The sequence below is a fragment of the Gracilinanus agilis genome, chromosome 4, assembly GCF_016433145.1.
Source record: "Gracilinanus agilis isolate LMUSP501 chromosome 4, AgileGrace, whole genome shotgun sequence".
In the NCBI taxonomy this organism is placed as follows: domain Eukaryota; kingdom Metazoa; phylum Chordata; class Mammalia; order Didelphimorphia; family Didelphidae; genus Gracilinanus; species Gracilinanus agilis.
Window position 1 is genome coordinate 254,479,610 of NC_058133.1, and position 20,524 is coordinate 254,500,133.

The following is a 20,524-nucleotide window of genomic DNA, read 5'->3' on the forward strand; positions in this document are numbered from 1 at the left end:
TGAAACTGATTTACTGTTGGAATTTTAAACTAGTTCAAACTATCCAAGTGAACAATTTGAAACTATGCTCAGAAGATTACAAAACTATGGATACCCTTTGCCCCAGAAATCCCACTACTATGTCTGTACTCCAAAGATATAAAAGAAAAAAGAAAAGGACTTATCTGTACAAAAATATTCATAGTATTTTTGTGATAGCAAATAATTGGAAACTGAAAGGATGGTCATAAATTAGAGAATGACTGAACAAATTGGGGTATATGATTGTGTTGGAATACTATCACATTATAAGATATAATGAGCTGGATAATTTCAGGAAAACCTGTGAAGATTTATATGAATTAATGGAAAACAAAGTGAGCAAAAGCAAAAGAACGTTGTACATAGTAACAGGAATGTTGCAATGATGATCAACTCTGAAAGACTTAACTACTCTGATAAACACAATAATCCAAGACAAATCTGAGGAACTATGATTAAGAATGCTAACAACCTCAAGAGAGAGAACTGAAGTCTGAGTGAAAATTTAAATATATTTTTCACTTTAATTTTTCAGATTTTTTTGCAGAATGGACAATACAGGCATATTCTTTGCAAAATTTCATGTTATAATTGATATCACATTGCCTGTCTTCATAATAGGTTGGAAAAATTCTAAGCTCACAATTTTATTTAAAAATTCCAAAATTTAATAAATAATACATTTATTTTAAAGAGAATTCATGTTCCCATTACTCTTTATTCTTTTTTCATTTTCCTCTTTTGTCTTTTTCTTTATTTTATCCATAAGTATAATTCATTTTTAATGTCCAGACAACTTAAATAAGTCTTACTTGAAGCCAACAAGCAGGTGACAAAATGGCAGAAGATTAAATCAAGTAGTTCAGATTCTCAGTATTTAAGGTCCTTTTTTTAGCAGAAGTAGGCTGATTTGGAATGCAACATGGTGGCTGTGTTTTGTAGTTAAAAATTAAATTGGTTTCCTTTCCTGAAAAATTAAGGGCTTGGGTTAAAATACAAACGCCTAGAAAACTGAGTTAAAATGGCATAAAGGATCCTAAAATAAACCTGCTGTCTTCTATTACTCTTCTTCTACACTTTTCTTTAGGAAAACCTGCTGTCTTCTATTACTCTTCTTCTACACTTTTTTTTAGGAGATCTCAAAATCTTTTGGTCACAGCTAAAACAGAGTGTAGAACAGAATCAGCATAAATAATAAAGTGACACAGGGATGATAAGCAAAAGTGAGAGGATTGGGAGCCTCTGGTTATAGAAACTGAGTCTATCAGTTCTAATAAATCATAATTAATCACTAGAAAGTTAGTAATAATATTTCTATGAAGGTATAACATAGCTGCCTGAGGTAGCTGGAAAACCAGAAGAAAATAAGTTAAAAAAAGATTGTTACAGTTAAAAAAAATTCAATTAAAAAAGTGCTAATGGCCTATCTGTTATGTGCTAGGCACTTGTAGAAAGACAAAAATAAAACAGTTTTGCCTTCTAGGTATTTGTATTATTCTAAAGGGAAATAATAGTACTTCTGTATGTATTTCTGCAAGTATTCTTCAATTTATAGTACTGTACAGTTATCTGGAGCAGGAGTATTGAAAGGTTAAATCACTTGCTCAGTGTCACACAGCCAGATTTTGGATGATTGACATCAATCTCACTGGTTTGTATTTGCACGGAGCTGTGGAAATGGACATTCGACACAGATGCCAAAATAACCATCATTTTGCTAAAAGAAGTGAAAAACTAGAAGAGAAAGTTATTCTAGAGAGTTCTATGTGGTGTTAGCCTGAGAAGATTAGCATAATAAGCCATCAAAATGTCTCTTACTGATCTTTTGCAGCTTCTTTTCTGAACAGCACCTGTGAAAATAGAATAATTGCTATATCAATGGACAATTCTTTATATTTCATGGATGTATAAAATTGCACTAAGGCTCCATCCAGAGACCTGACAAGAGCATTACAGACACCATAGTTCAATAACTTATTGTTAAATTTTCTGATAGCTTATACATGCTTTACTGCTATGGGGGAAATCATTCCCTGTAAATAAAAGTTTGGATGAAACATTAAAATTAATTTTTATAAAACTAGAATTTATTAAATATATAATGAAAAATTATAAAAATATATTTCAACTTCTTTTTTCCTCCACCAATGGTGTACATACTATTATGGAAGGCACTAGGAAAATATAAAGTTTAAATAAGGAATTACTACTGCTATTATGGGGCAAGTAGTCTAAGAGAACTAGACACATAAATTAAAAATTATAATATAAAATAATGCATGATACACATTAGCAAAAGGAAAAGAAAAATGCTTCATGGAAATGAAAAAATATATAACTATTGACAGGAGTAGTCAGAGATTTTATGAAAGATATATAGCATTTAAGTTTAGTTAAATGGAAAGAAATTCAGTAGATGATGAGGTGGGGAAAGGACATTTCAAGCTCAGAGAATACCTTGAGCAAACATAGACTATGTTAGGACACCAAGAAAAAAATCTAGTTTTTATAGGGCATGTAGGGTCTACTGCTGAATAAAATTTCTATTTTTATGTATTATAATTTGCATAAAATATTAGTGAAGTAATGTTTATAATAAAAGTAAAGAAATACAGTACTTATTTAGCATTTACTATGTTCCTGGGACTGTTAAATGCTGGAGATCCAAATAAATATAAGACAATATTTAATCTGTTTGATGTAACCCATCTGCAATGCAATTAGAGTATATTCTTCCATATTCTGAAAAATGCCTTATGATGTTGAAGAGAATGAGTTGTGTCTTTGGATATGATATAATTAACAGACCACTGTATCTTGACTTTTCTTCTAACTGCATTTCTTGCATTTACAATAGAAGAACTTCTAAAGCAGTTTTTGCACCTTAATTAATATTGTTTATTTGGTTTTATTTCCTTAAGAAACTGCCTGAGGCCAAGGGTAGATATACATATATATAGACATATATAATGCAAAGTTGAAAAGACCTTGTATACCTTTAAATTACATTACCCAAATTCCTTTCACCATACCCATAATTCCTTAAGCCTTTCCCTATTGGTCATTGGTTTTCTTGGGCTGTATTGAAATGGGTATTTTGGAGTGGTCATGGGGCTTTTGGGACCGGAGGTGGCATAGTGAAGGGTGAGTTGGGACTCTTTCCCTGTGTTTTAATAAATTCTTATAAATATCATACTTTGGAGACATTGATTAATTTTAAAACTTATAATATGAAAAAATATATATGTAATACATTACATAATATGTATTACGTAATATTACATTACTATTAGTTGGGGCATTAACTGAAGTGGTAAATTAATGTGTCACTTAAGCCACCGGTATTTTTTGGTTGCAATGATTGGCTTCTTGTCAGAATTAATACAAATTGACCAAGCAATATCACAAGTTGATCTGTACCTCATAGGAATAAAAGAAAGAGAAAAAGAATCTAAATATACAAAAACATGTATAGTGATAGTAAAAAAAACAAAAACAAAAACAAACCAGAATCTAAGAGAATACACATCAACTGGGAAACAACTGAACAAATAATGAACATAAATATTCTTTTGCTATAAGAAATGATGAAGTCGACTTGAGAGAAATCTGGAAAGAATTGTATGAACTGATTCATAGTAAAGTGATCAGAAACAGGAGAACATTTTTTCCCTAATAAAACACTGTAAAGACAAAATCTTTAAAAAACTTAAGAAATCTCTTAAACACAATAAGGACTCATGATGAATTATACTTACTCATTTCCTGACAGATGGGATAGACATGGTTTGGATGGAATAATTTTTTTGATGTGTTCATTGCAGAAATTAATTTTACCTGAATATGCATATTTCTTACACTGGTTTTGCTTTTATTTTTTTCCAAGTGGGATGAGTGGGAGAGAGAGACAGAAGTAAAGAATCAGAAGAAAAAAGGGAGATCATTTTAAGTATGGTGAATAGCTACTGCAAAGGCACAGGAATGCAGCATGTTATGTTTGTACAAGGAACAACAAATAAAGCATTGAGGAGAGACAGTTGAGTTAGGGAGATCAATTAGAAGACTATTGCAATAGTTCTGGTGAGAAGTGTTGAAGATAAGTACTAGAGAGATGTTTTGATGGTAGAAATGGTAGATTTGGGAATAGATTGGTTATAAGAGCTGGAGATCAGTGCAGCATTAAGGATGAGATGGAAGATACAAGTCCAGATGACATTCAAGAAGGTGGTACTCTGTACAGATATCAGAAAATTAAGAAAAAATACAGTTTAAAAAAAGAAATGAATTCTGGTTTGGACATTTGAACTTGAGAGTCCTATGGGGTATTCAGTTTGAGGTACTCCAAAGTAAGCAGGATATATGGTGCTGGAAACTTAAAAGAAAGTCAAGTATTGAGTATATTTTTCTAAAAATCATTTGCACAGAGATAATAACTGAACCAACAGGAGCTAATGGAATCAACTAAGAATGTAGAGAGAGAAAAGAGAAAAGGACCAGGATAATGTTGGAGGAACTCAGGACAATTTAGACCCTCTGAGGAAAGTAGCCATAAAGACATGCTTGTAAGTTTGCCTGGGATTTCTGGCAAGGCCAAATCTCAATTTCACAGCTGCAAAGTGTCATCTAGCTGAAACTCAGATAAGGAGAATTCCTAAAGATGTCATCCCCAAATGGTCATACTAAAATCTTCAGCTATTCCTTATTTTGAAGACCAAAGAAGTCTTTGTAATGTTATGACCAAATGACCCCGACTCTCCTTCCCCTGTTTCCTGTAATTTCCCAGTTAATCAAAATGTACCAACTATCACTCTTTCTCTATTGCTTGAGAAAACTATAAAATGCAAGACTAAACTCTGAATAAATAGAACCATAGCTCTTAATTATAGTACTGTGTGTATTCTGCTTGAATACTCTTCAGTCACTCAGCTCCTGCTTTCCCTTTCTATCTATTTCTATTTTCTTCTATCTCTCTCTTACTCAGAGCTGGCCTCCTTGTAAGCTGATTCTCTCACCACACCTATGATGGTGGGTTAGCCTTGACACCTGGCCCTCACATCCAGTTATTCATCACCTGACATGACTTAAAGAAAGATCTAGCAAAAGAAAATTGAGAAGAATCAGCCACATATGTATGAAGATAACCAAGAGAAAGTAATGTGATAAAAACCTTAAAGTGTCACAAAAACTGGTGTCAAAAAACATCTTTTTGACATTGATATTCCTCTGATGATCCTTTGTGTCTCTGTCTCTGAATCATGGAACAGATGAAAATTACTGATGAATTTGAAGTGCAAATAAAAAATATATGATGGGCCTAATGAGGCCGTAGTGACTAATTGCCAAAAAGGTGAAAGCAAAAAGTATTGTATTATTAAGAATTATTATTGGAAAGGTAAATGAAGCAGTCATATAATAGTAAAGATAATAGATGGTATGAAGATAGGATTAACTCTCCCCTTGTCTATTTTTTAGCTAATCAAATCAAGAACTTAAAGTACCTCACTTAACCATTAGGTAAGGGAGCTCACAAGTCACTTACTAGTTCACACCCCCAAAGGCCACAAGCACTGGCCCGCCTTGGGCAGTACTAGATAAATTGAGACTACAATTGGTTTCTGTGAAGAAAGGAAGAGATAGGAAATGACATTGAAAAAGTGGCATAAAAAGAGACCAACATGGTTTGGTATTCTATTCCTTTCCTGGCGTTTGGAGAGATTGGTTGAGATTCCTGCCTTGGCTTTGGAGGAGACTAGGTTGGCTTGCTGGGTAAGTGGTTCAGGCTGTAAAGGAGGCTAAGCTGGTGTACTTCTGGCTGAAGACTCCACATAGAGACTGAGACCTGAGGAAGTCTCTTGTCAGGGTGATGAACCGGACTTCACTTCACCAGAGAAGCTCTTAGGAATGGTAGGCTTGTTAAGAATTTCTCTCTTTATCTTATTTCCCACTTTCACTCTTTCCACCTCTTTGTAAATAAAAGCTGTAAAAGTCATTTTAACTTAAGCTATATTTTAAAATTGGTGACCACAATATTACTTTATAACTCTCTTGTTGAGTCAAAACCCAAATTTTAAATCTTACAATGGGCATACTGATTTCCATACTAGTGTCCACAGAATGTTAAAAGACTCTTGAAAAAGACTTTAGACAGTTCTCCCCTGGGTGATATAAGGTAATATGTAGATAAATAAGAACTGTACATGGTAAAATATTATTAGCTTTTGGGTGTTAAGTACTTGCTACACATACAGGGGGTATTCTATTTATATTATTCACTATCATCTTGGTTTCATATATAACTAGCATTCAGTGTATTGAACTTTCAGCTCTTCCTTCCCTTATCCTTCTTATTTAGAGTCCCCATCTTTTGAAGCAAAAATGCCTTTGCCCTGCCAACTCTCTCAATACTCATTCTATTCACCTCATCTCTATTCTTTCATTGTTTATATTTTTTTCTGTTTGCCAAATCCATTGTGCCCTATGGAACTTCTGCTATATCATACAATAACTCTTTTCTTCTTGCTCTTCCCTTGGTCCAGAGCAGACTAGAAATTACCATACCTCTGTCCACTTTCTTCAGTAAAAGATATTTCAAATCTCATGTCCTACTATTCATCCCCAGACACACTGGATCAAAAGTAAAAATCTTTTTTTTTTCAAAAGTAAAAATCTTGATATCCCTTACCCATTACTTATATTTTCACGGTTTTTTGCCATTAGTTTTTTTGGGGGTTCAATTTGTCTTTCCTACTTTGAGGTCCAGTTTATCCATCTATATGACCTGTTTCAAATCATTATCACCATCCTCTGCCATCATTAATGTCATTCCAAGGAGTTAATTGTCTGGCTCACAGTTTTTTTTAATCCCAAACCTATCTATATCTATATGTGGAGTCTTCATTCTATTACTGATGATCCCTCAATTACCCTGGCTTTCAAAATTTCAACCTCACACATATGAATGGTTTAGTCTTTCATCCTCACCCATAATTATATTCATTCTATGGTCTCTAATTCTGAAATTCTCCACTCTGATCATTAACATCCCATGTTCTTCTCTTGTTCCTCATTCCTCCATTCTATTCCTTCCAAAAATTTTTCTTTCAATCACTCCATCTATTCCTTCTCTTTTCTAAGAATCAATCATCTTTTCTATGCCTTCATTTTCCTCCCTTCATAATCAATAGATTTCTATGTATTTGTGGAACTCTGACCAAATGATTACAGATTCCATCGACTTGCTTTTTTACCCTAGACTTGGATCTGCCTGATTCTTGACCCCAGGTAGAGTAACCACTCTGTGAGGTAAACACAATTTTTCTTTGACCATAAATCAAGTCCCCTTTATATATTGTCCTAGAGACAAATTTTATACACAAAGGGTATGGATCCCTTAAATCAAACAAAAGTCCTAATTCATGTAGACCAAATTCCCATTGCCACCTATTATATCCTTAGCATTTGGAACTAACTTCTGAGGAAGAGTAACTATAACTACTTAGGGCCATTTAGAGATTGTTTTCTTTATCTTCAAAAGATCCTATTCCTGCAGAACAAGTGGATACAAATTCTGTTGTACCAAATCACAGAAATACTTTGAACCCAGCCCTAAGAGAGGATCTCCCCATTCCTAGTCTTGCCAAAATTTTTCTTCCAGACTCCAAAAATCTTCCAAATTAATATTCCTAAAAGAGTTATTCTGACCATGTTAAGCCACTCCTTTTAAAAAAAACCTTGTTATTCCATTGCATCTAGGATAAAATAAATGTCTAACCCTAGAATATGAAGACTATAATAATTTAAAAGTCACTTCTCTTTTCAGACTATTCATATTGTCCTCTTCATGTATTCTAGGGTCTAGCCAAACTGGCCCATTATTAAAGAGTGGTTTTTTTGTTAATTAGTCCACCTACTATTTGCATGCCTTTTCAGAGATTTTCCTCCAAGTTGGAATGTAGACCCTACTTATCTATACCTCTTAAAATCACAGTTTTCCTCCATGTATTCAGTTCTCATGAACTATTTTTTCATGTCAAATCCATTGTTATATCCTTGAATTTGTCATCACTCACCGGTGTTCCAATTCTATGATCAAAAATTCCCAAATTCCTTTATGTCAAAGTCTATAAACATAGTTAAAATATTTTTGTAACTTTATAATTTTATTTCAAAATAATTTTTACATTAATATTATATTTTATGCATTTCAAAACATTCTGAGAAATAGATTCATAGGTCTTTATCGGAATACCAAAGGAGTTTGTGACACAGAAGTTTATGGATTTTTGCTACATAATCTTCTACCATTCTGTACTTCCTACTGCTTTATGACCCACATCACTGTTCTTCATCCTCAATATGACATATTTCACAGTTAATTTCAAGGCAGGACATTATTGTTCCTTCTTTATCTCTATCCCTTAGTAAATTAATACAACTCTATACTATCTATACTCAGATTCCTTCTCTCATTGTCCTATTCCAAAGATACCTTTCAAACTGAAAACATAGGTTTATTTTTACCATCTGCCACATTTGATTCTATTTACATTTATATTAAGAACACTATAAATACCCCAAACCAAACTAACAGGCCCCGGTAGCAATTCTTATCACATAATTTCTACTTTTTTTAAGTCATTGTCTGCTTCCCAGTTTGTGTCTTGAGTATCCCTGTTACCATAGCAGATTTTTGTGGTTAAATTATTTTTCTTGTTGTTTGCTCATTTTTCCAGCCAACTTTCTGACTTGGGACTTTATGTTAGAGATAAGCCCTGCCCACCTCTGGATAGAGGGAACAACTGGCCTAAAACTCTATATTTTATGCTCTTTTGCTACTTTTACAGCTTAGTCTGGGGGCTTATCAGTTTTTGGTGCTTCCAATATGGTGTGATTCAGTTAGATATCTATTTGTTGTCCTTCTATATTTCTATTTTATCCAGGTAAGACTATTGATACTTTTTAGCTACTTCTTTTTGCTCTGGAACTGTAACCTGGTAACTGTGACCTGTAACCTGGTAATGTATGACAGAGTTGCTAGATGGAACTTACTACTGCTTCTAGTGCTAGTACAGGGATGTCTTGGGATTTTTCTACCTAGATTTTCAGTATTTACTTTCCTGAGGCTCTAGACTGCTCCCCAATTTTATTGCTACTGCCAAAGCTCAATGTAACTTCAAGTGGTAACCTGCCCAATTCCCACTCCAGTGCCCACAGACTTCTCTATATTCTCAAGCTGCCCTGGACTGGAAAAATAACTAGTCTTTCTAGTCTTTCTTAGAACAGGTTTGACCTGTTTGCTATGGTCACTGTAGAAGAGGGTTACGGGGAGTTTTGGCAACATTGTGACCTCTTGTTCTGCCATCTTGATTCTGCGTCTCAATGGCAACTGCACCCTCACTACAGTAAGGTGATCTTTTATATCTCCCTAATTGAATTTCCTCAACTCACCACATTATCTATTCCAAATCTTTTGATCCCTCCTTCAGCCTCTCATAGAATTCCTTTTCCCTGCTCTCTGAACTGAGGGCCTTGCTTCACATTTCACTGAAAAAAATAATAAGGTAATTTGCCAAAAGCACTCTCTTCTCTTCATTTCAAACAATCCTACTTTTTTCCTTCACACTCCTCTCCCTACATGGAGATTTGTATAGCTAAGGTAAGATCCCTTTATTTGCAAACTCAAGTCTCATTCAATCCCTTATTTACTGTAAGATTGCCCCCTTTATCATTTCAACTTTTTAACTTGTCTTCAGTCCCTGACTATCCTTCTTTACTGCTTGTAACATATCTGTGTTTCCTCTATTCTTACTTTATCCTTTATCCTCTATCCTCACTTTATCTGATGATCACAGCTATCTATTACAATTTATAATTCATTCTTGCAATTTTTCTCAGCTTTCAATTTTAAATGCTCTGCATTCCCTGAACTCACCTGAAAATGATCTCTCCAAAGACACCTGTGATGTCTTAATTTGCCAAACCTAATGATATTTTTAAAGTTTTCATCCATCTTACCAAACTTTAAAAATGCTAATAATCATTTTCTCTTGGCTACTCTCTCCTCTTTGGTTTTTAGTGACTCTACTTTCTCTCTAATCTTCTCCTCCCAGTATAATAACACTTTCTCATTGTCCTTTGTAGAACCTTCATCCAGGTTACATTAGCTAACCATAGGTGTTCACCTAAGTTTCATTTTAGACTTTTTTCTCTCACTTGGGTCTCCTTAGTTTCTCCCTATCTAAAAATTTACTTAGTGATCTCATCTACTCTGTTACTGCTAGTGCCTTTCTTTGGAATTTACTGTACATTACATTTGTTTTTATCTTGTATGAATATAGTTTTTTTATATTCTCTCCCTCATTACAATATGAAGTCCTTGAAGGGAAGCACAATGATTTCTTTTTTATTTTTAAAACTTTCTTTGTACCCTCATGCTAGACTGAATGTTTGGCATATTGTAAGCACTTAAATTCTTGTTGACCTACCAACTTCAAATCTTAGTTCAACTTTGAATTCCTTTAAGAGGTTTACTTTGTTCCTCTCACCAAATTAGTAGTGCTATCTCTGTCAATTGTACATTTCAATGTATGTTATTTTGGTTTTCATTTTCTTTGGTACTTATTATATATTGATTAATAGTATAATTGAATTTGATTATGTGGTATGGAACTCAAAGTCTATAATGGTTTGAAGCTATATATAAAGACAATAAAGGAAAATATTTTTGAGGAAAAGAAGTTAGTTAATTGAGGTGGATATATGGGCCAGTAGCCCTGAAGGCATTTTGTTATACCCTTTTACTCCTTCCTATTCTTTTGCATGAGAATTTGTAAAGGTTATTCAGCAGAAGGGCCAGTTTCTATTTGGTGAATTTGCTCTTCAACAAAAAATAAAATAAAATAGATAAAATAAATTTCATTTTGAGCAAGAAACATCTGTTACTCTAAGAATTAATGGCATCACCTTAGTAGGGAGTAAAAATCAAGTCATTATGTGTATATTCCCCCTAGTTCAGTGCTAAAAGTTTTGTAGGTTCTAAGTTACCTAACTACGTGTAGCCTCTAAACTTTAAGCTAAAAATGATGGAAGACCATACACTGACTTCACTTTAAGTAAAGAAACTAGAAGTTAGAAACAGAGCAGTCTTTTTTTTTCTCCTCAGTAGAGCCCTAACCAGCAGAAAGCAGTGGAATACTGTCAGTTACCATGCAAGCCCAGCAAGAAAAAATAACCCAGTAGAGGCTATACACTATATTATCCTAATGAGAGAGACTGCATCATTTATAAGACAATCAGATGTAAGCTCTTATAAAAACAGAATGACGACCTCATCAAAAACAATGCTGAAGAATGCTACCCACATTCAGAGGAAGAACTGCAGGAATGGAAACACAGAAGAAAAGCAACTGCTTGAACACATAGGTTGAGGCAGACATGATTGGGGATGTAGACTGGAAACTACCACACCAATGCAACTATCAACAATTTGGAAATAGGTCTTGATCAATAACCATGTTAAAACCAGTAGAAATGCATATCGGCCATTGGAGGAGGGGAGGTCGGGGGGTGAAGGGAAAAGTAAGAACATGAATCATGTAACCATGTTAACTTTTGTAAAAAATAAATATTATTAAATGTTAAAAAACAAAACAAAACATTGCTGATCTTACAGAATTTGAGGAGGGTTGTTTCTTTATCTATATCTGTTCTTTATATGTCCAAGAAAGTAAGTATATTTGTGGAAAGTGTACCCTTGGTTCAAGGAAAAAATTTATCTATTAAAATGTTTCTTACTATATTGTATAATTAAATATTTTTCCTTTGAATCTTGTATCCTTTGTTTGACTGGCAAAAATTAACATAGAGAGAAGTAATTTTTTTAAAGCTGATATAAACTCACAAAACACATAGAACCTAAGGTAGTTTACCTGGGTATTCCCATGCATAAGGATTTGGTGCCTTCAGGTGCAACATTTATATGATTTATTATATGGTGCTATATATAAATGTTTTATTCCTTTACTAGGCTGTATAATTATTAAAGATCGATACTGAATATTCTTTATGCTTTCTTATTACACACATTGCACATTATTTTAACTTTCTACTATGGTCAACCAATTATATCATATGACAAAATTATATACAACTTAAAAATTTTAGCAATGAAGAACTGGTAATGAGTTATTAGGGATATTCTGTACAACATCTTTCAACAGGCATTTCATAAACACTTACTGCTGGCATATAATTGGAAGATATCTTAGTATACTTAGATTTTCAATTCAACATTGAATGCTCCTACATTTTCTGTAGCTATTGAAGCATTATGTAACCTTCGTCCTATGCTGAGTAATTGGTTCTACATATTAAACATTGTTCATTTTATTACTGAATAAAAGGAAAGCCTTAATAACATGTAGGGAATGATAAAAAATATCTCACTGGCAAACAAACCTGACAAGAGAAATGTCCACAAACTCTAGGAAGAATAATTCTTGAAACCATGCATATAATATCAAATTATGATAAATTCCAGAGGAGGAAGTTGTCAGAGTCATTATTTCATGTTACTTATGCCAAATAATAAGTTGGTTGAACTTTTTTTTCCATTTTCAGCTGATTATTTTATTATCTTATGTACAGTTTCTGATACTGAGTAATTATTTCTTAATTTACCATCTGATGATATTCCTAAAACCTCCATTAAAAGTCTTGCATTCTTTTTGGTAGAGGATACTTCTGTCCATATTTTTTTTTCCTTTTCAGAGAACTAAATGGGAATGGGCAGTGTATTAGAAATAAGGTGATTATAGTAAACAAAATTATAAAAGAGGGTAACAGGTAACTAGTAACACAGGAAGGATTTCAATATCAGAGGAGTTTGTGGTAAGATAGACAACTACCACAAACAAAGAGACAATGAAAATTAAATGACTATATTCTCTTGATTTCCTTAAAACTTCTCATAAATTCACTTACAGCAAAATTACTCTTGTTCTAGATAACTGGTTTTGTTTCTTCTTAAAAATTTACATGAAAGGAGTTTATGAAATACCTTTGGTATCATCTTCAGGAGACCTATTAGTATGAATAGAGAACATGAAGTGAAAGAATTTTTAAATTATCTTAAAATTTACAAGAGAAAGGATTATGTATAAACCAAATAATTCCTCTTTGCTTTAAGTCCTATCACTAATGAAAACATAAAGCAACAGTGAAGATAAAGATTAATAGAAACTTGAATTGAAAAGTGAAAAGGAAAATTTGGTTGATGCAAAATAGTAGGAACAAAGGAATTTACTCCAAAAGAATCCCAATTAATTTTTATTTTATGTTCTACCCAATCATTCCAAAAGTCTCACCTCTCTCTTGCTTCCTGTTGCCTACCAAAAACCTTCTTCAGTGCTCCCTTCACTTCCTTATTCCTTAGAGTGTAGATAAGAGGATTCAACATAGGGGTGACCAAATTGTAGAAAAGGGTGAGGAACTTTCCCTTGTCCTGGGAAGAGCTGTTCCCTGGCTGCATATACATATAGATGATGCTCCCATAGAAGAGGGAGACCACAGTGAGGTGGGAGCTGCAAGTGTTAAAGGCCTTCTTCCTCCCAGCTGCTGACTTAATCCTGATCACTGCTGCAGCAATGTAGCCATAGGAGAGGAGGATGAAAAAGAGGGGCATCAAGACAATGGGGATAGCAAAGGTGAAGGCTAGCATCTCCACTGCTCGTGCATCTACACATGCCATCTTGATCAGTGCTGGCATCTCACAGAGGAAGTGATTGACATGCCGTCGGCCACACCGTGAAAGTGTCATGGTCAATGGGGACATGACAATGGCATTGACTAAGCCACTACCCCAGGCCACAGCCACTAGCTGTAGGCAGAGGCGGGGGTGCATGATGACCATATAATGCAGTGGTTTGCAAACAGCAGCATATCGATCATATGCCATGACAGCTAGGAGGATGCACTCAATCCCTCCTACTGAGAGAAAAGAAAATAATTGGACTGCACAACCTGCATAGCTGATAGTCTTATCTGGACCCCAGAGGTTGACAAGCATCTGTGGGATACAACTAGTACTGAAACAGAGGTCCAGGAAAGAAAGGTTGGCCAAAAAGAAGTACATAGGAGTATGAAGCCGAGGGTCCAATATGGATACTAGAATGATGGTTGTATTGCCCAATACAGCCACAGAATACAGACTCAAATTGATAATGAAGAGAATCAGTTCCAATTTAGGACGATCAGAAAAGCCCACCAAGATAAAGCCATATTCTGAACTATCATTGGCCTTTTCCATTGCTCTCATCTTGTTCCACCTGTATGGACAAGAAGAACAGAAATATTAATGCATCTCCACCTCAGAAAAAAAGAAAAATGTGTAAACTCATATCATATTTCCCAAGAATTAACAGTTTATGGAACAATAAAATATGAGAAAAAGAAAGATTTTCAGAGGAAAATAAAAGGTACAGCATGGAAAATATAATGAAGAAAAGCAAAAAAAAATGATGAGAGAAAATTACAGGGAATTTTAGTTCTTTTATTCCATCCAATTCACTTCAGCTTAATCAGAAAGATATTTTCATGGAAAATATCAGAATAATTACATAATGGGATTGTATTTCTTGCTAGAGAATAGACTTGACTGTGGTGAAAGAATTAAATCCACCATAGACAAAAAGATATTGTCGGGTATTACAACATATATTACATTGAAATGATGGCACATGACTCCAAAGCAACCCTTGAAGGTAGGTATTGCAAGACTGGAGATTAACCTGATCCATGTGAACTTACAAATGAATCCTATAAATCAATAAGCACTAAATAAACATATAATATGTACCAGCCACTGTGCTAAGTGCTGAGGATACAAAAAGATATAAAAGACAGTCCTGGCTCTTAAGGAGCTTGCAATCTAATGGGGAAAACAACAACAACAACAAAATATGTTCAAACTATGATATATGTATCATATATGTGATAAATAAAAGGATTAACAAAGGGAGGGTACTGAACTTGAGGGATTAAAAAAGGCTGCCTATAGAAGATGAGATTTTTGTTGGAAATTAAATTAATTCAGGAGATGGAGATGGAGAGGGAGTTCATTCCAGAAAAGAGGAACAGTCAGAGAATTTTGAGAGTGGAGAAATTTTGTGCCTTATTCATGGAACAACTTACAGGCTATTGTCACTTGATCAAGAGTATAGGAAAGGAAATAAGGTATAAGAAGACTAGAAAGATAGATAAGGACTAGATAATTAAGGACTTTGAATGACAAATATCATTTTGTATTTGATCTTGGAAGTGAGAGTCACTTGAGTTTATTGAGTAAAGGTGACCTTATTGGATTTGCACTTTAGAAAATTACTCTAGGGGTTGAATAGAGAGGATAGACTAGAGTGGGTAAAGACTCGTGGTAGGCAGACACTCCAGCAAATTATTTCCATTATCTAGGAGTGAGGTGATTCAGAGTGGTTCCTGAGTACTAGCAGTATCAAAGTAGAGAAGATAAAAGATTTAAGAGAAGCTGCAAAGAAAAAACTGACCAATCTTGGCAATGGATTGAATATAAGGGGTAGGTGAGGGATAGCGAGAGCTAGAGTATAGCACATAGAATGCAAGTCTGAGGGACTAGGAAGATGGTTTTGGCCTCTATAGTGATAGAGATTTAGGAGTTGAGAAAATTTATGGGGAAAGATAATGAGTTCCATTTTGGAAATGTGGAGTTAAGCTATCTACTGGGCATCCAGTTGAAGATGGCTGAAAGGCAGTTGGAGGTTCAAGACTGGAGGTCAGCACAGAAGTTGGAGAAGGATAAGTAGATATGCATATTGTCAGCACTGTGGAAAATATAAGTAAGGTAATGGGGTCACCAGGGATATTATAGTAAACTAAGTAGTTTGTGGGAACACACTCTAGGATTTATGAGAGACTGGACCATAAATGTTCAGGGCGGAGAGACCAGAGTTTACTGGATTTTCATAGGAATGGCAGTTGATCTTAACTGTCACTCAGCTTCCACTAGGCCAGAGTATAGTAACAGGCTAACAAGGTTAAAGGGACTTAACAGCTTTAATTATGTTTGACTAAAAGGTGGGAAACGGATTTCTATACTTAAAATCTAAAGGATAAAACCACAGGGCAATGAGAGGACTTATTCTACTCTTATCTAAGTGATCTAAACTAACAGGGCCCAAAGAGCTATAAATGCAGTCTCTGGGCAACTGCCTCAGACCTGGAACCTGCCAGGCTTAAGTACAGCTAGGGCTTTGTGGCTTTGGGATTCTCACTGCAATCCACTGATGATCTCTGGATGCCAGGAGCTAAAGTCGTCACAGGAACCAAGTAATGAGGGTTTTGCTTGAAGCACTGCCCACCAGAACTCAAACTTCTCCTCCTCCCTTGGCTCTGTAGATCTTGTCCTTTTGCTAGATGCCACACTGCACAGGATCCCAGGGAAAATCAAGATGCAAGATGTCCTTTTACTCTGAGTGCTCCCAGGCTGGCAACAGTTTTTGCCCACCACTAATGGAGTCCTCACTCAAGGCCAAGTCACCTCTTCCTGCTCCTTCATTCCAACCTGGTATTTCCAGCTCCAGCTCCTTCCTGCTATGTACTTCCTAATCAATACCTAATCAATACCTAATCTAATCTTCCTCACAACAGTTCATAAATTATGATTAAATCCATGGAGACTGATGAGATCACCAATTAATGCAATATGAAGGCAGTAATGAACAAGGCCCAGGACAGAACCTTATGAAAAACCTCTGGTTAGAAGACATGATCTATGTGAGGATCCAATATAGGAGACTGAGAAAGAACATTCAGAGAGATAGGAGGAGAACCAGAAGAGAATGGTGTCCTGAAAACCTACAGAGAAGAGGGAGTGATCAATAGTGTCAAAGGCTCCAAAGAGGCCAAGAAGAATGAGGATTAATAAAAGGTTTTTGGATTTGACAATTAATATATTGATAACTTTGGACAGAATGAGTTTGGAAGTTAGATAGTAAGGAGTTAAGTGAGTGAGAAAAAAGTTTGATGCATTTATTATAGATAGCATTTTCATGAGCAGAAAGAATATAAAATAACTATTAGCTGGGTTGGCTTTTTTCAGGATTGGGGAGATATGGACTGTAGGCTGTAGGGAATGACCTACTAGGTAGAAAAGAAAGTAATGGGAATTGAATGGTTGAAGAATCAAGAATGCTTGAGGAAATCTCAATATATCTGTTAAAGTTACTCATTATAAGGCAAAATGTGTAGAGGAGAGAAAAATTGTGAGCCATATACTGAACTCACTGAGGAAAAAAATGAATGACCTGGAACTATAAAGTAACATAAAAAGAACATAAAGAACAGTTACTAGGTTTGTGATTGTATGGTAAATATGAACATCATGAACCCCAAAGAAGAAATTAATGTGTTTCAGAGATAGAGAGAGAATAAGGAACTGGGAATGAGGAATAAAGAGTAATCAATCCCAGAAAAAAAGAATAATCAATCCTGCCCCCTCGCTCTGCCACCTACCTCAACCAATTTGCTTAGAGGAATGAGTTCATGCAAAGTAGTCAAGGAAGGTGTGTCATTGAAAGGGAGTAAATTTTCTTTCTTTCTTTTTTAAAATTTTGACATTTTCTTTCTTTCAATAATTTATTTATTCATAATATTTTCCATGGTTACATGATTCATGTTTTTTTCCACCCCTATTCCTTCTACCTCCCCCCACCCCAGAGCTGACAATCACTTTCACTGAGTTACACATGGATCATTGTTCAAAACCTATCTCCATGTTCAAAACTATATTTCCAAATATTTGCAGAAGAGTGATATTTTAACATCAAAACCTTAATCATATCCATATTGAAAAAAGAAATATGGTGATAGGGGAATAACTGGGTGCCAGACAAACTGGGGACACTCCCACACCTCACAAATGGAAGGACTGACAGATAAACACAGAGAAACCAAATAGGGATGTGAGGATTGGGGAATGGCAGTTTGTCAGTAAACTGACAACCTATCAGCCAGGGAATACCAAATGATATAATTAACTCCAAGTTCTGGGATCTTTATGGCTTAGAGGAATCAGAAAGTACAAAATAAACTGGTTTATTGATGGTAAATAAGGGAAGTGGGTGAGAAGGTTTACTAACACTAGAAATGACCCAAATCCCTCTACTAAACTAAGGACAGCTCTAACTAAATTTGGAGAGGCCTGGAGAGGTGGAATTCTCACTGCACTTGTCCATGGTGCTCCAGGATGTCAGAGGAAACAGGATCAAGTTCTGGTACAGCCAGTTAATCCACAAAAGCTCTAGAGAGTAAATACAGATAATTCTGCTGTCCACCAGCAGATGATCAGGACCTTTCCTCTACCTTGACCAAGATAGTTGCTAGATGATATCTTCTTCTCAGTGAAATCCCACTCTTCTTGCTCCTTGGATTCTTGGCAAAGCTGGACCACACAGCCACAACCTCCTTCCTTCAACTTGGCCAAAAGAAAACTGCTCTCATTCAAACCTCTGGCTTCATTCCATTAGAGAATGTTTATGCCTTACTCCAGGGTTTGCTCCAAAGCTGTCATCTCTCTGTCCTACCTAAAATCTATATCCACCCTATAATTTCCCTATAATAATATCGACCTATGTGATTGATCATGTTTTTCTTCTGCATTTATACTCCCACAGTTCTTTCTCTGGTTTTGTATAGTGTTCTTTCTCATAAGTTCCTCTGGATTGTCCAGGATCATTGCATTGCTACTAGGAGAAAAGTATTACATTCGATTGGGCCACAATGTATCAATCTCTGTGTACAATATTCTCCTGGTTCTCCTCCTTTTGCAGTTCATCATTCCTTTCAGCATAATAGTATTCCATCACCATCAGATACCAAAATTTGTTCAGCCATTCCCTAACTTATGGACACCACCTCATTTTCCAACTTTTTTTTGCCACCACAAAGAGCATGGCTATAAATATTTTTGTACAAATCTTTTTCCTTATCTCTTTGCGGTACAAACCCAGCAGTGGTATGGCTGGATCAAAGGACAGGCAATCTTTTAAGGCCCTTTGTACACAGTTCTAAATTTCCCTTCAGAATGGTTGGACCAATTCACAACTCCACCAGTAGTATATTAGTGTCCCAATTTTGCAACATCCTCTCCAACATTGATCCTTTGCTGCCATTTTGACCAGTCTCCTAAGTGGGAGGTGGTACTTCAGAATTGTTTTTATTTGCATTTTTCTAATCAGAAGGGATCTAGAACACTTTTCATGTAATTATTGCTAGTTTTGATTTCTTAATCTGAGAACTGTCTATCCATCTTTTAACCATTTGTTGATTAGAGAATGGCTTGATTTTTTTGTAAATTTGACTTAGTTCCTTATATATTTGGGAAATTAAACCTTTGTCAGAGAGTTTTATTATAAAGATTTTCCCCCAGTTTGTTGCTTTCCTTCTAATTTTGGTTACATTGTTTTTGTTTGTACAAAACCTTTTTAATTTGATGTAATCAAAATAATTCATTTTATATTTCATAATGTTCTCTATTTCTTACTTGGTCTTAAATTCCTCCCTTTCTCACAGATCCAACAGGTGTACTATTCTAGGTTCACTTAATTTATTCATTATTTCATTCCATATATTTGTCATTTACCTGTTTTGAATTTATTTTGGTATAGAGTGTGAGATAAATATCTAGAACTGATTTTATTCATACTGTTTTCTAACTTTCCAGCAGTTTTTTCCAATAGTGAGTTCTTGTCCCAAAAGTTGGGAATGTCTGTTCCATAAGCAAAATAGTTCCCTTCAGCCTAAATTTTTCCATCTCCTGCTTTTCATCTACTAGACACTATTGAAAATTTACTAATCTGGAAGAACAAAAGATCAAGAATATCAAGGGAAATAAAAAAATGTGAACGATGGGGGCTTAGTAGTTTAAGATCTGGTACTATTTGGCTGAAACTTTGGGGTAGGAGGGTTGAAAGTAATGAGAATAAGTAATTGTGTGGTGAGAGATGGGAGACAGGAGTTGGATGATGACCTATAAGTATTCAGAAGCTTTAGGATGTGTATGTATGACCAAAATAGAATGTTCCTAAATGTAGATAAAGAAGGAATTTTGTATAACTTCTTTTTTTAGACAATTGTTGTTGTCATGCCCAAACCAGGGAAAAGCATAACAGAGAAATAAATGTATAAACTAATGTCATTATTGGATCTTAATATCAAAAATGTCATTAGCAATACCATTTTAAGACTATATATATGTAAATATATCACATACATATGTACATGTACACACATAATTTGTTCATACGACCAATTTGGATTCATATCAGAAATATAAATATGGTGGTTATATTAAAATTATATATTGTTGAGGTCAAAACCAAGATGGCAGAATAAAGACAGCTACTCCTCTGAGCTCTTTCAAATTCCCCTCCAAACAACTTTTGAAGTAAAACCTTAATTTTTTTTTGAAATGGCA

At 34.8% G+C, this 20,524-nt stretch overlaps 1 protein-coding gene across 1 annotated transcript; it reads right to left on the minus strand.

The window, feature by feature from the left end:
- Nucleotides 1-869: 869 nt before the first annotated feature.
- On the minus strand, nucleotides 870-14,335 carry LOC123244903 (putative olfactory receptor 2W6). Its single transcript, XM_044673561.1, has 3 exons — nucleotides 13,386-14,335; nucleotides 1,840-1,871; nucleotides 870-988 (listed from the first exon to the last, which is right to left on the minus strand). Exons 1-3 carry the CDS (start codon nucleotides 14,333-14,335, stop codon nucleotides 870-872), a joined length of 1,101 nt encoding a protein of 366 aa, XP_044529496.1.
- Between the last annotated feature and the right edge of the window lie 6,189 nt (nucleotides 14,336-20,524).